Source organism: Tachyglossus aculeatus, chromosome X1, assembly GCF_015852505.1.
Source record: "Tachyglossus aculeatus isolate mTacAcu1 chromosome X1, mTacAcu1.pri, whole genome shotgun sequence".
NCBI classification, from domain to species: Eukaryota; Metazoa; Chordata; class Mammalia; order Monotremata; family Tachyglossidae; genus Tachyglossus; species Tachyglossus aculeatus.
This window is the reverse complement of record NC_052101.1, coordinates 43,805,828-43,822,150: the sequence shown is the minus strand read 5'-3', so window position 1 is coordinate 43,822,150 and position 16,323 is coordinate 43,805,828. Positions and strand designations below refer to the sequence as shown.

Here is a 16,323-nt window from a genome sequence, read left to right as displayed (position 1 = left end):
TTACAAGGTGATCAGGTTGTCCCACGGGGGGCTCACAGTTTTAATCCCCATTTTCCAGATGAGGGAACTGAGGCACAGAGAAGTTAAGTGACTTGCCCAAAGTCACACAGCTGACAATTGGCGGAGCTGGGATTTGAACCCTTGACCTCTGACTCCAAAGCCTGGGCTCTTTCCACTGAACCATACTGCTTCTCTACTTCTCTGGACCTCAGCTCCCTCATCTGTAAAATGGGGAGTAAGACTGTGAGCCCCCCATGGGACAACCTGATCACCTTGTAACCTCCCCAGTGCTTAGAACAGTGCTTTGCACATAGTAAGCGCTTAATAAATGCCATTATTATTATTATTATTATTATTATTATTATTATTATGATCACATAGATAAAGCATGGGCCTGGGAGTCAGAAGGACCTGGGTTCTAATCCCAGCTCTGCCTCCTGTCTGCTGTGTGATCTAGAGCAAGTCACTTTACTTCTCTGGGCCTCAGTTCCCTCATCTGTAAAATGGGGATTAAACTGTGAGTCCTATGTGGGACAGGGACCTGTCCAGTCCAATTATCTTGTATCTACACCAGCACTTAGTAGGGTGCTTGGCACGTTGTAAGTTCTTAACAAATACCATTATTATTATTAGCTTCTCCGAGGGGCCTTCCCCAATTAAGTCCTCTTCTCCCTGGCTCATTCTCCCTTCTAAGCACTTTGATCTATGACCTTTGGACATAAGATATTAGCCTCACCCCTAACTCCACAGCACTTATGTACACTTATCTTTAAATTACATATTATAAATTATTCATATCAATGTCTGTCTCCCACTCTAGACTGTAGTTTCGTTATAGGCCAGGAACATATCCATTTATTCTATTGTATTTTACTCTCCCACTACACACACACCCTGCACATAGTAAGCACTGAATAAATATGATTGATTGATATTGTTTATCTCCCTCTGTAGGCTGAAACGTGCTTACCAACTGTCTTGTATTGTGTTCTCCCAAGTCTTTAGTACAGTGCTCAGTACTGGAGACAGTCACTAAAATATATAACAGGAAGGAGAAGAAAAAATGGATTTTTGCATGTTAGAGCTTAATTTAGTGTAAGGTATGAACATATGTACTGTGGAAGATTAAAGGTACACGAGTCCTTAGGTGGCACAGAAGTGCTGAAGTCATTGGAGAAATATAAAGCAGATTGATTAGGAATTAATCAGGGAAGCCCTCCTGGAGGAGATCAATCAATTGTATTTATTTTGCGCTTATTGCGGGCACAATGCTGTATTAAGCGCTTGGGAGAATACAGTACAATGGAGTTGGTAGACCTGTTTCCTGCCCACAATAAGCTTACAGTCTAGAGAGGGGACAGACATTAATATAAATAAATAAATTATGGGTCTATACATAAGTGCTGGGGGACTCAGGGAGGGGTGATTACAGGGTGCAAATCCAGGTGCAAGCGTGACATGGAAGGGAGTGGAAGTTGGGGAAGGCCTCTGGGAGATGATGTGCTTTAATAAGGCTGGGGAGAGTGACCGTCTGTTCTATATGAAGAGGGAGGGCATTGCAGGATGTGGGTGAGGGATTGGCAGCAAGCTAGATGAACTTGAGGTACAGGAAGTACGTTGGAGTTAGAGGAGGGTATTGTGCGGGTTGAGTTGTAAGAGGAGATGGGATTTCAGAAAAGCTGTGCAGAGAAGATTTATGGTAATGTTGGATTTGAAGTGGGGGATAGTTCCAGGCAGGGAGGAGGCTGTGAACCAGAATTCAAGAGGGGTGATAGCAAGGCACAGTGAATAAGATAGCTGGAGAGAAAGAGAGAGTGGGAGTAGGAGAATAGTAGAACAGACTCGATAAGCAGGAGGGAGAGAGCTGCTTGAGTACCTTAAAGCCAACGTTCAGGAGTTTTTGCTTGCTGTGGAGGGGTTTTGCAGTGTGGGGATGTGTGCATAATAATATTTTAGAAAAACTGTCCAGGTTACAAGAGGAAAGTATTCATGGTCAGGGGAAGAGACTGAAGGCAAGGAGACCAGTGAAGAGGCTGAGGAAGTCCCTTTCTCCCAGGAAGCTCAAAGCACTTTATGTATCTCTCTGTTCTTCCTGAGAGAGGGAGAGGAAAGAGGTGATAAATTTTGCAGAGTGTTTTCACTTTAAGTCCAGGATAGAGCCACGGGTGTCCTTTGGACCTGGCTTCCTCAGAATATTTTCAGAACACTTGCAAATATTGTTTTTTGGGTGCTCTCAAACCATTGACAAATATAATTTGTTCTCAGAAGAAATGGGGCAGGCATGTCTCGGGCTAATCAGTGGCTTTGGGGCTTGAGTTACTTGTTCTAATCCTGGTTCATTCATTCAATCATATTTATTGAGCACTTACTGTGTGCAGAGTACTGTACTTAAGTGCTTGGGAAGTACAAGTTGGCAACATATAGAGACGGTCCCTATCCAACAACGGGCTCACAGTCTAGAAGGGGGAGACAGACAACAAAACATGTGAACAGGTGTCAAGTCATCGAATAAATAGAAGTAAAACTAGATGCACATCATTAACAAAATAAATAGAATAGTAAATATGTACAAGTAAAATAGAGTAATAAATCTGTACAAACATATATACAGGTGCTGTGGGGAGGGGAAGGAGGTAGGGCAGGGGGGTGGAGAGTAGGAGAGAAAAAAGGGGGCTCAGTCTGGGAAGGCGTTTTGTAGGAAGTGAGCTCTCAGTAGGGCTTTGAAGGGAGGAAGAGAGCTAGCTTGGTGGATGTGCAGAGGGAGGGCATTCCAGGCCGGGGGAGGACGTGGGCCGGGGGTCGACAGCAGGACAGGCGAGAATAAGGTACGGTGAGGAGGTTAGTGGCAGAGGAGCGAAGGGTGCGGGCTGGGCTGTAGAAGTAGAAAAGGGAAGTGAGGTAGGAGGGGGCAAGGTGATGGAGAGCCTTGAAGCCGAGAGTGAGGAGTTTTGCTTGATGCGTAGGTTGACTGGTAGCCACTGGAGATTTTTGAGGAGGGGAGTAACATGCCCAAAGTGTTTCTGCACAAAAATGTTCTGGGCAGCAGTGTGAAGTATAGACTGAAGTGGGGAGAAACAGGAGGATGGGAGATCAGAGAGGAGGCTGATGCAGTAATCCAGTTGGCATAGGATGAGAGATTGAACCAACAAGGTAGCAGTTTGGATGGAGAGGAAAGGGCGGATCTTGGCGATGTTGCAGAGGTGAGACCAGCAGGTTTTGGTGATGGATTGGATGTGAGGGTTGAACGAGAGAGCGGAGTCGAGGATGACACCAAGGTTGCGGGCTTGTGAGATGGGAAGGATGGTAGTGCCATCTACAGTGATGGGAAAGTCAGGGAGAGGGCAGGGTTTGGGAGGGGAGATAAGGAGTTTAGTCTTGGACATATTGAGTTTTAGATGGTGGGCAGACATCCAGATGGACATGTCCTGAAGGCAGGAGGAGACCCAAGCCTGAAGGGAGGGAGAGAGAGCAGGGGCAGAGATGTAGATTTGGGTGTCATCAGCGTAGCGAATGAGTTCACCAAGGGAGTGAGTGTAGATAGAGAACAGAAGGGGAGCAAGAACTGACCCTTGAGGAACCCCTACAGTAAGGGGATGGGAGGGGGAGGAGGAGCCCACAAAGGAGACTGGAATGAACGGCCAGAGAAATGAGAACCAGGAGAGGACGGAGACTGTGAAGCCAAGGTTGCATAGCATGTTGAGGAGAAGGGGGTGGTTCACAGTGTCGAAAGCAGCTGAGAGGTCGAGGAGGATTAGGATAGAGTAGGAGCTGTTGGATTTGGCAAGAAGAAGGTCATTGGTGACCTTTGAGAGGGCAGTTTCGGTGGAGTGTAGGGGACGGAAGCCAGATTGGAGGGGGTCGAGGAGAGAGTTGACGTTGAGAGAGTTGGCGTTTTGCCATCCTTGTGCTGTGTGTCCTGTAAAAAGTGCTTCACTTCTCTGCCTAACTCTAGAGGGGGCTATGAGGATTAGTTCTTAAACATGATTAAGCCTTGTGATGATATTTAGTGATAGTGTTTTTTAAGCTACCACTCTTTGCCAAGCACTGTGCTAAACCCTGGGGTGGATACAGGATATCTAGACTGGACAAAGTCCTTAACTGCAGGAGGCTCACTAAGAAGTGAGCAGATATCTGATCCCCATTTTATGGATGAGGAAACTGAGGCCCAGAGAGGTTCAAGGTCACATGACGGGCCAGTGGCAGAGCTGGGACTAGAACTTTGGTCAGGAGACCCAATGCAATGCTTTTTCAATTAGGGTATATTTGTGGTGCTAAAATTCAGAAGAATGGTCTCCTGGTCTCATAAGTTGCTATGCTGGGCCTTTTCCCTTTGGTATGAACTTTGTCCTCTCTACCTCTATGGGCATAGCTGAGAAAGCTGTGTTTTTGTGTTGAGCCCACAATGTGCCTAGTCTTGACTCTGGAATGCAGGGAGGGGAGCCATGCAGCCGGATTAAAAGAAACTCGTTGTTCCACAAAATTTCTACTTGTCTTGCCCAGTCTTCCCAAAAAGTGCCTCAGCAGCAAAACATTGTGGACAGTAATCAATCAGTCAGTCATATTGAGCATGGGTGTAGGACACTGTACTAAGCATTTGAGTAAGTATCAGTGTCATTTTTTCATTTATTACATTCTTATTTGTCCACAGCCTGATTTATTTCGGGGTTTGGGTCTCTGTTAATTAGATGGCTGGATCCCCTGACCTATTTACTGAGGAAGTGTGGTGAGTCTGAGTGCTCAGGAAAGGGAATAGGTAGAGGTGGTTCTTCCTGCTTTGACCACCATGAGCCAGAGGCCTCAGATGACTGGTTGATAAGATGTGGATGATGTCTCACCCTGTGCAGTTGTTGGCTCACTTCACTTGAGCCACTTGGAACATGTCTCGCTGTGGGCCAGGAATGTGTCTGTTGTTGTATTGTACTCTCCCAAATGTTTAGTACAGTGCTTTGCACACAGTAAGAGCTCAATAACTATGACTGACTGAATGAATGTCCTGGGCCAGGAACACTGGCAATATCACATTTCATGGTTCTCACGCATACCGATACAGAGGGAAAATCTTAGCAGAATCTGATTGAAGCAGAAATAGACAACCTCCTGAGAGGGGGCTTGGAGGGAACATGGCCACAAATGTGGTCTCGGCTTAAGATCTAGAGAAGCAGGTAGTTGGTTTCTGTATCCAAAGGCCATGGCTTGTCCATTGTGGGCAATCCTTTCCTTCTAGCTTCTGGTTACTGCGTTTCCCAGATCTTATTAGCTTAACTGTATTTCTCCTCCACCAGAGTGGTGCTTTCAAAAGGAGAATATGAGTTATACACCTTTCTGTCTACCAACAATAAGTTGCTGAGTTCAGTGGTGTGCTAGATATAGTAAAATCCAGGGTTCTGCCCACTGGGTTCACAATCACATGTGGTAAATTTTCATTTTGAGAGCGGGAGGTAAAAGAGGGGCAGGGAATTTAGGGGGACTGTGAAGGTGGCTGGGAGACAGGCTACAGCAATCCTGACTGCAAACTCTCAGATCATCTCTTTCCAACTATCACCTCAGCAATTTTCACCACTTGAGCACTTATGCACTTAACAACCGCCTGTTGCGTTTGTGTACATATTGAGTTATAGTCTGTACTATTTAGGCACCCATATATCCATTTTTCTCTTCTCTTCTTCCTTCTTTCTGCAGTGCATTTTGTATCTGTATCCCCCACTACTTGAGGGTAGGAATCTGTCTTCAATCAATGTCAGTGATTTTTTTTTTTTAATGCTTACTGTGTGCCAGGCACTGTATTGCACTGGGGTAGATACGAGCTACTCAGTATACAATTCCGTTTCCCACATGGGGGTCTCAGTCTTAATCCCCATTTTACAGAGAAATTAAACGTCTGGCCCAAAGTCACACAGCAGGGAAGTGGCAGAGCAGGGATTAGAACCTTTGTCTTTCTGACTCCCAGGACATTCTTGTGGGCAGAGCACTGTACAAAGCACTCGGGAGAATACAGTACAATAGATACCAATACAATAATCAATCAATCAATCGTATTTATTGAGTGCTTACTGTGTGCAGAGTACTGTACTAAGTGCTTGGGAAGTACAAGTTGGCAACATATAGAGACGGTCCATACCCAACAGTGGGCTCACAGTCTAGAAATACTTGTACAATTGCAATGTATACCACATTCCCTGACTATTAAGGAGTTTAAGTTTACAGCCTAGAGAGTGAGGCAGGCATTAAAATTGCTTACAGAGAGGTGCATAAGTGCTGTGGGACTGAGAGTGGGGTGAATATCAAGTGCTTAAAGCATACAGATCCCAGTGCATAGGTAATGCAGAAGGGAGAGTGAATAGGAGAAATGGGGGATTAGTTTTATGTCTCCATTCTGTTTACCACACACTTAATACAGTACTCTGCACATAGTAAGCACTCAATAAATACCATTGATTGATTAATTCATCGGCAGTTCTTAGCGACCTGGGCTGAGCTAGGATGGGAGTCCATTACAGAAAGCCTGGGAGACGTCACCTGTGCTGGCAATTCAGACACAGACAGTCGTGATAGAAGGGTGAGAATGGGAACACACAAGACGAAGGTAGTTGAAAGAGGAAAGAGAAGTCAGTTGCTCCCTGGAATCAATCAATCAGTGGTATTTACTGAGTGCATACTGTATGCAGAGCACTGTACTAAGCGCTTGGGAGAGGACAGTACAACAGAGTTAGCAGACACATTCCCCAGACTCTAACTCTTTTCAACAGTCAGCTCCTTTGGTGCTCTCCCAGCTCTCTCTATAATAATAATAATAATAATAATAATAATAATAATAATGGCATTTGTTAAGCTCTTACTATGTGCAGAGCACTGTTCTATATCTGGGTAAAACCTAAGGATCTGGATTCCAGGGCCCGGAATGGGGTAGGTTTCATCATTACCTCCCTTGGCACCTTTAAATTGCAGGACATTGAGTAGAAATGGGTTCCAACTGTATTCTTTTCCCACTTCTCCCTTTCCAAAATATTCCCGCTTGTGGTCTCATCATCGATATAAGGGCCTTCTCAGTCACCTCTCCATGGATCGATTGATCAATCAGTCAATGGTATTTATTGAGCGCTTACTATGTGCAGAACTCTGTACTAAGCACTTAGGAGAGTGCAATACATAGATCAGAGATTTGGTGACTGAAGGTCAAATAACAGCTTTTTTTTAGGTTTTTGTTAAGCACTTGCTATAAGCAGTGTTGCTCAGTAGAAAGAACATGGGCTTTGGAGTCAGAGGTCATGAGTTCAAATCCCAGCTCCGCCAATTGTCACCTGTGTGACTTTGGGCAAGTCATTTAGCTTCTCTGTGTCTCAGTTACCTCATCTGTAAAATGAGGATTAAGACTGTGAGTCCCCCGTGGGACAACCTGATCACTTTGTAACCTCCCCAGTGCTTAGAACAGTGCTTTGCACATAGCGCTTAATAAATGCCATTATTGTTATTAGTATTATTGTTATTATAAGCCAGGCACTCTTCTAAGTAAGTGATAGATTCATTCATTCAATCAATCATATTTATTGAGTGCTTACTGTGTGCAAAGCACTGTACTATGTGCTTGGGAGAGTATGATATAACAACAAACAGAGATATTCCTGTCCACAATGAGCTCACAGTCTAGAGGGGGAGACAGACATTAATATAAATAAATACATAAATAAATAGATACATGTTAATCAGGTTGAACACAGTCCATGTCCCACTTAGGGCTCCAGAAGAGGTAACAGGCACAGAGAAGTTAAGTGACTTGCCTAAGGTCACACAGCAAACAAGTGGTGAAGCCAGGATTAGTACTTAGGTCCTTCTGATGCCCAGGCCCGTGCTTTGTCCACTAGGCCACACTGCTTCTAACAGCTTCAGAGTCAATTTTGGAGCATATGAGTCTCGTGGTCCTGAGGGACCTAGACTCTAGCCAGACTGACACCGACCTTTTTTTTTATATGGTATTTAAGCACTTACTGTGTGTCAAATGCTGTTCTAAGCGCTGGGGTATATACAAGTGAATTAGGTTGGATACAGTCCCTGTCCCATATGGGGCTCACACTCTAAAGTAGGACTCTAAATGACTTTCCAAAGGTCACACAGCAAGTGTGACCCCCTCGTCCCCCTCTCCATCCCCCCCATCTTACCTCCTTCCCTTCCCCACAGCACCTGTATATATGTATATATGTTTGTACATATTTTTTACTCTATTTATTTATTTTATTTGTACATATCTATTCTATTTATTTTATTTTGTTAGTATGTTTGGTTTTGTTCTCTGTCTCCCCCTTTCAGACTGTGAGCCCACTGTTGGGTAGGGACTGTCTCTATATGTTGCCAATTTGTACTTCCCAAGCGCTTAGTACAGTGCTCTGCACATAGTAAGCGCTCAATAAATACGATTGATGATGATGATGATGAAGTGTTCGGCAAAGCCAGGGTTAGAACCTAGGCCCTCTGAATCCCAGACTTGTGCTCTTTCCACTAGGCCATGCTGTGTGGGGCAGCCACCAATGATCTGAGTTCTGAGCTCAGCTCCTCTCCAGTAAAAGGTGCCAGTGAGGCAGTTGGTGAATGACTCTTTGTATTTCACAATCCTTCAGGCAGCCTCTCTCTGAAAGAAGACAGGAAAGGAGGGAGAGGGGTAAATTCTCAGTTGAGCGTAAGTGTATTGGTCTAACTCTGGAGAGATTAAAGACAACATTAGCAGATGTTAGCTCAGGTTGCATGAGCCAGGCCGAAAGGCATGTCAACACAGTTATTATAACAACAGGCACAGATTTGCGCCTCTTCTTGGAGCCTAATTGCAGGGCTTTCTGGGCCCTTCTCCTAAATATTTGTATGTGTTCAAACAGCTCTCCATTCCTGCTTGTTAAGGTTTAAAAAACGCTCTTGATTCTAAGAGCTCCCCTTTCTGTTTTCCTCAGCAGTCATCTGTTCCTAGAGGAGTGGGGGCTGCTGAGGAAATAACCTCCTCTCTGGGAGCCTGTATTTCAAAAAGGGATTAACCCATCCTGGGTCTGATTGATCAAACCACCTTCAAAGTCCCAGGGGATCAGGTAGTCTAGGGGACCTCCTCCCGGCCTTTTTTAGAGTATTTGTTAAGCACTTACTATGTGCCAGGGGCTGTATTGGGGTAGATATAAAATAATCAGATTAGACATAGTTCAGGTCCCACATAACACTCACAGTCTTAGTGCCCAGTCCAAACCGGTCAGTCGGAGAAGGTGAGACCAGTGTAGGAGGTAGCATAGGGAGATCGAGCCCAGGCCTGGGTGTCAGAATGACCTGCGTTCTCATCCTGGCTCCATCACATATCTGCCTTGTGATCTTGGGCAAATCATTTCACTTCTCTGGGCCTCAGTTCCCTCATCTGTAAAATGGGGATTAAGGCTGTGAGCCCCACGTGGGACAGGGACTGTGTCCAATCTACTTAGAGCAGTGCTGGGCACATAGTACGTGCATAAAAACGTGCTATTGAAGGCACGTTCACAGGTCTTAGCATCTAAGCAACTACACATACCCCTCTACTTCTTCTGATGTGAAATGTGCTTTCAGAAGAATTTTATGCAGTAAAATAATAATAATAATAATAATAATAATAATGGCATTTATTAAGCTCTTACTATGTGAAAAGCATTGTTCTAAGCGCTGGGGAGCTTACAAGGTGATCAGGTTGTCCCACGGGGGGCTCACAGTCTTAATCCCCATTTTCCAGATGAGGGAACTGAGGCCCAGAGAAGTGAAGTGACTTGCCCAAAGTCACACAGCTGACGGCGGAGCTGGGATTTGAACCCATGACTTCTGACTCCAAAGCCCGGGCTCTTTCCACTGAGCCATGCTGCTTCTCTGTGCAGCATAAATAAATATGCTGATCAGTGATGTAGCCACAGATGTGGTTTTTATCAACAAGGTAGAGCTTTTAGGCTAGAGTTGAAGTAATTCTGTTGTTCACTGAACAATAAATTAGGCCTGTTACATTCCAATGACTGTCATCATAGCCACAGCACTTCACATTGCCCCTTTCTCTACTCTTTGCTTTCTAATTGTTGTCCTGTGGGTGCTGGAAAGGAGACAGATTTAGCCTTCTTTGGTAGACAGGAAACTGAGGTCTAGCACTTTTATTCTCAAAGTCCTTTTGTGTTCATTTTTGTCCTCACAACATTTCTGTGACTTTGGGAAAGGCAGGTATGATTATTCCCATATTCCTGTTGAGGAAACAAAGGCAGAGAGAAGTTAAGTGACTTCTCTGTGATACATACTTTGTATGTAGATATGTAGATGCCTTGGTATCTACCCCAGCGCTTAGAACAGTGCTTGGCACATAGTGAGCACTTAACAAATGCCATCATTTTTATTATCGTAAGCTCATTAGGGGCAGGGTGTTGTCTGCTAATTCTCTTGTACTTTCCCAAGCGCTTAGAACCATGCTGGACACACAGTAAGAGCTCACTAAGTACCATTGATTGATTTGATTGCCCAAGGTCACACAGCAGGCATGTGTCAGGTCTGGGAATAGAACCCAAAATGTCCAACTTCCAGATCCATCTTCTTTCCACTATACCACTCTGCCTCTCAAGTGACTTGTTCAAACTTGTGCCTGTATTAGATTGAACATGTCTGATGCCTACTTCTGTAGCTGGTGTTCTGTGGGCAGGGAACATGTCTACCAGTTTTGTTCTGTTGTGCTTTACCAAGGGCTCTGCACACAAGTGCTCATTGAGTACCATTGATTGATTGACTCATTCATTCATTCATTCAGTCATATTTATTGAGTGCTTACTGTGTGCAGAGCACTATACTAAGCGCTTGGGAAGTACAAGTTGGCAACATATAGAGACGGTCCCTACCCAACAACGGGCTCACAGTCTAGAAGGGGGAGACAGACAACAAAACAAAACATGTGGACAGGTGTCAAGTCATCAGAATAAATAGAAGTAAAGCTAGATGCACATCATTAACAGGCAGAAACTCCTCACATCAGGCAGAAACTCCTCACCCTCGGCTTCAAGGCTCTCCATCACCTCGCCCCCTCCTACCTCACCTCCCTTCTCTCCTTCTACAGCCCAGCCTTCACCCTCCGCTCCTCTGCCGCTAATCTCCTCACCGTGCCTCATTCTCGCCTGTCCCGCCGTCGACCCCCGGCCCACGTCATCCCCCTGGCCTGGAATGCCCTCCCTCCCCACATCTGCCAAGCTAGCTCTCTTCCTCCCTTCAAGGCCCAACTGAGAGCTCATCTCCTCCAGGAGGCCTTCCCAGACTGAGCCCCCTCCTTTCTCTCCCCCTCTTCCCCCTCTCCATCCCCCCCGCCTTACCCCCTTCCCTTCCCCACAGCACCTGTATATATGTATATATGTTTGTACGTATTTATTACTCTATTTATTTTACTTGTACATATTTATTCTATTTATTTTATTCTGTTAATATGTTTTGTTTTGTTCTCTGTCTCCCCCTTCTAGACTGTGAGCCCACTGTTGGGTAGGGGCTGTCTCTATATGTTGCCAGCTTGTACTTCCCAAGCGCTTAGTACAGTGCTCTGCACACAGTAAGCACTCAATAAATACGATTGAATGAATCATTAACAAAATAAATAGAATAGTAAATATGCACAAGTTCTGGTTGCTCATCCCAGTTCTCTGAACTGTAAGCTTGTTGTGGGTAGGGAATGTGTCTGTTATATTGTACGCTTCCAAGCGCTTAGTAAAGTGCTTTGCACACAGTAAGTGCTCAGTAAATACGATCGATTGATTGATTCATTGAACACAACCTGTAGGCTATGAGGGCACCTTGGTGAAAAAGGGCAGGGGGCATCTCGAAAATCCAAAGGAGTCAGCAAGGAGTATGACATTCTATATAATGACTCAGGAATGGGGAAACCAAGAGAGAAGGTGTTTGTGGTTAAAGGAAGACATAAGGGTAGCATAAAGAATGTGGAAAAGAAATGATCTCTGCCTACAATCCAAACCAACATATGCGAGCAGGAAAAGGCAATGTGGAAAATCAAGTTTGCAAGTGTATCCCATTCACGCAAGCACACTTACACGTGAAAGTGAGAGAACAGGCAAGTAAGGGTGTAAATACCAAGATTGGTATTGAAGACTTTGCACATTATTGATAGGCTAGTAGCTTCATGTTATGTTAGGAAGGGCCTGCAGGCACAACTGCATTGTTGAGGGAGTTGTGCAAGACTGATTAACAGAGTTCCTGCCATCTTGAATTCTGATAGTCCACTGAGTATTTCCTAGCAAGGGTGTGATGTAGCCTACCCTGTTGATTTCCTATTTCTCTTTTTCCGTGATCCTCCATTAGATCCATAATGCATTGTCAGGTTGTTCTCGGAACCCAGCCCTCCCATTGGTTGTTGCCCTTTGGGATTTTTGATTTCAATTTGGCCTAGGTTCTTGTTGACCTGAGCAAGGAATGCTTGAGTTGTGTACACTGACTTTAATCTCTACTTGAATCCTTTTTTTTTTTTTTTTTCAGGCAGATAGCCAGGTGGACCTGGTCCGGCAGCATTTTTATGAAGTCTCCTTGGAATATGTCTTCAAGGTGCAGGAAGTCCAAGAGAGGAAGATGTTTGAATTTGTGGAACCAGTGAGTAAAGTAAAACTACAGAATTTGTCACGCAAGGGACTACAATTGCTTCACATTATTGGTACCCAGTTTGAGGAGCTAAAGGCCTGAAGTTTTGCACAATGGTGTTTGTAAGGAGTTGGCTTTAGGCTCAGAACCTTCAACAAACTGATAAAGCTACAAGACTCTCAGTAGGATAGGGCCATGCCCATATACTCAGCTTATGAACCGGGGTGAGAAGTTTTCAGCTTTTGAACCCTTTTGCAAGTTGGTATTTGAAACAATTTGCCATGTAATACCCCTTGCCTCCTCTAGAAGACAGAAAACTATTTCCCGGGGTTATTTTTTTAAGAAAGCAGCCAATTTTCTCCAAATTTCCCTCACATACTCTCAACCATATAGCCAATGAGAAGGTAAGTGTCTTCGGCAGGGCTGAGGGGAGTCTTGGTTAGTGGTATTCCTGGAGTGTAAAGTGGAAACTTCGCATGTTGGGAGTATGCACAGCATGGTGGTGAATTTTATTCACTAGGCAATGTTACCTAGTAATGCATACTAGTTCTAAAGGGACTATCCTTGTATCTGGCTGGAGACTTTTAATCTTGAGGGACTTTAATGAAAATACAAATGAGAGATCGGTCAGTGCTGGACAGGAGCTCAGAGCCTTTGCTGCAGAGCATAGGTACACTGCCTTTCAGAAGCATCACTGATTATTTTGGCCAAATTGCAAGGGTTTTATAGCCCTCGGGTCACGTGGTACCAAAAGTTTGAGATTTCATATTGGGCGGTTTCATATTTTAGGTGAATGTGGCATGCCATAATCCCTGAGGATAAGCCATGGCCAGAAGATATTTTTATGTTAAGGGTTGCAATTCTATCTCACTTAACAAACTTGTAAAGTTGACTTACTGTCTCTTTGACATGGTTATTGAGGATTAGGCCATATGTGAAAAGGGCGTCCTCAGTGTGAAATGATGTCAGTCTAATCTGGTCAAGGGAACATCAGGCAATTTTGTTTTCCTGATTAAAGTTACTGTGGCAGTTAAATAAGAACTTCAACCTTGGGTCTGTGAGAATGATCTGCCAGAGACATTTCCCCTTAGGGGCTTACTTAACTTTCCCATAAAAGTAGTATAAATAGGATTAGAGAAGCAGCATGGCAAATGGATAGAGCATGGGTTTAGGAGTCAGAAGAACCAGGACTCTAATCCCTGCTCTGCCACTTGTCTGCTGTGTGACCTTGGGCATTTCTCTGTGCCTGTTACCTCATCTGGAAAATGGGGATTAATACTGGGAGCCCCATGTGGGACGTGGACTGTGTCTAACCAGATCAGCTTGTATCTACCCCAGGGTTTAGGAAACTGCCTGGCACACAGTAAACACTTAGCAAATACCATAAAAAAATCCTGACTTTAGCTCTTTTACTTCTATTAGATACTGTGCAATGATTTATAGAAAAAAATCAATAACACAGACCAACGCCTTTGGAAGAGAGCTTGTTGGTTTGGCTTGCTGTGTAATGGACTTTGTTGGGAAGCCACACTTCAATTAGCCCGGGCCATCCTGAGGGGAATTTCTTATTACCCTTCCTCCCTTGCCCTCACAGGAGCTGCCCCTGTTCATTTAAATCTAAAGCTGAATTAACAACATCTCTGGGTGCCTAGGCTTCCATATTTCTCCAGAATCAGTTGATTGCCAAGGGTAGGAGAATTGGGGTAGTGAATAGTGCTTGGGCCTGGAAATAAAAGGTCATGGGTTCTAATCACAGCTCTGCCACTTGTCTGATATGTGACCTTGGGCAAGTCACTTAACTTCTCTGGGCTTCAGTTCCCTCATCTGTAAATTGGGGATTGAGACTGTGAAGCCCACGTGGGACAGGGACTGTGTCCAACCGGATTTACCTGTGTCCACCCCAGCACTTAGCACAGTTCCTGGCACATCGTAAGTGCTTAACAAATACCACAGTTATTATTATTATTATCATTACATCGATTTGAGGAGGTATCTGGTGGGGATTTGGGGCTCATCTCTCCTCACGTTCATTTTTCCACCCTCTGTATTTACCCTTCAGCCACTGGTAGCAAGAGAAGAATCAGATGTGGCCTAACAGGGAGGATAGAGTGGCCCACAGTTGTTTTCCACTTTGTTTTGGGTAGGACCTAGGGGGCTTGTCATCTCTGTAGTACAGCAGCTCTCATGGATGTAGGCAGGAGTAGAAAGTGACCAGGGGCACAGCAGGATGGTTCCGATCCTAGAGTCCTTTACTTTACCAACAAGTTGCAACGCATTCCTTGGCTTGCTGAAGACAAGCTTCTGGCTTTCACACCTACTGAGTGTAGGTGTGGAGGGAGGTGGCTGGCCAGCCCCTGGAATCCAACATAGAGAAATGATTTAATAGCTTTCACTCTCAGTGGCAGCTAGCATGGGAGGGGAGAAATTGTGGCCTCACTAAACTCAGCAACTGGAAAAGTCCCTGGGGTTAGTTCATTTAGTCCATCTCTCACCCTAAGTCAGGAAGAAGGATTCCTCCTACCTTCAGTTCTTTCAAATCAGGTCCCTTTACCACATTCAGAACTCCCCTAAAAGAACACCTCCTTCAGGAAGCACTCCCCAGTTTATTCCTCACTCCTTGGCCATTTTATCCCTCCAACCTTCTTTCGCACTTAATGTCCATGTGTCTTTATTCTTTTTTAACCTACTTTGGTTTTTAATTTGTTTTTCCTCTCATTTTTAATGTAACTTTGCAATCTATGTCTTCTGTCTCCCATAGTAGATTGTACACTCCCCAGGGACAGGGATCCTATCTTCTATTGTATGTTCCCAGGTGATTATTACAATGCCCTGCAGGTTGCCATATGACAATGATGATTTAGAATTTTCCCTCGGCTTTAGGAAATACTGACAATGGGGAAAGCAAAGGAGAACATTCGCTCATAGAGAAGCAGCGTGGCTCAGTGGAAAGAGCCTGGGCTTTGGAGTCAGAGGTCATGGGTTCAAATCCTGCCTCCGCCAATTGTCAGCTGTGTGACTTTGGGCAAGTCACTTCACTTCTCTGTGCCTCAGTTCCCTCATCTGTAAAATGGGGATGAAGACTGTGAGCCCCCCGTGGGACAACCTGATCACCTTGTAACCTCCCCAGTGCTTAGAACAGTGCTTTGCACATAGTAAGTGCTTAATAAATGCCATCATCATCATCATCATCTTACCCTCTTTCTGTGACTGAAATCATCTCCTCTGATATGTTAACTTTTTCTGGGAGGCTGCAGAGGTCTCGGGATTTGCAGATGTCAATCATAATACAACACTGATAGCTCTCCAAAGCTAATTTCCACCATCTAGAATCTCCTTTCTATAGAGCTGTGGGCAAAGCCTTCCCCTCCTCTGCTCCCAACTCTCCCCCCACCACCTCACCCTCCTTCCCATGCTCTCCCTACTCCCCCTACCCCTGCCCAGTTAAGGCCCGGTTAAGGCTGCTTCCTTCCAGAGAGGAGTAGGTTCAAACGTCCATGGAGTGAGCCCTGGGAGAGGCACTGAGGAGAGAGGAAAGAGGAAGGAGAGGAGAGGGCCAATAATAGCAGGGTCAGAGGGAACTAGGCCCTCTGGGGAGAAATGAAAATAGAGAATGAAAAGAAATGATACCACGGGAAGTCAAAACAAAATAAATATCCAGAACTTTCAGCCTTCCGAGCTCCTCCGTGCATTTCCAGGTGCTGGTCTCATTGAGCGATTTGATAACGCTTGCTGTTA

At 44.8% G+C, this 16,323-nt stretch overlaps 1 protein-coding gene across 2 annotated transcripts in view; it reads left to right on the top strand.

Annotated features, from left to right (window-relative positions):
* The window catches only part of ARHGAP26 (Rho GTPase activating protein 26), a 488,708-nt gene that overhangs the window by 149,503 nt on the left and 322,882 nt on the right, over positions 1-16,323 (top strand). For both annotated transcript variants that reach the window (XM_038739982.1, XM_038739983.1), the window contains exon 6: positions 12,490-12,600. In XM_038739982.1, the coding sequence (XP_038595910.1) occupies positions 12,490-12,600 (111 nt within the window). The remainder of the gene's footprint in view (positions 1-12,489; positions 12,601-16,323) is intronic.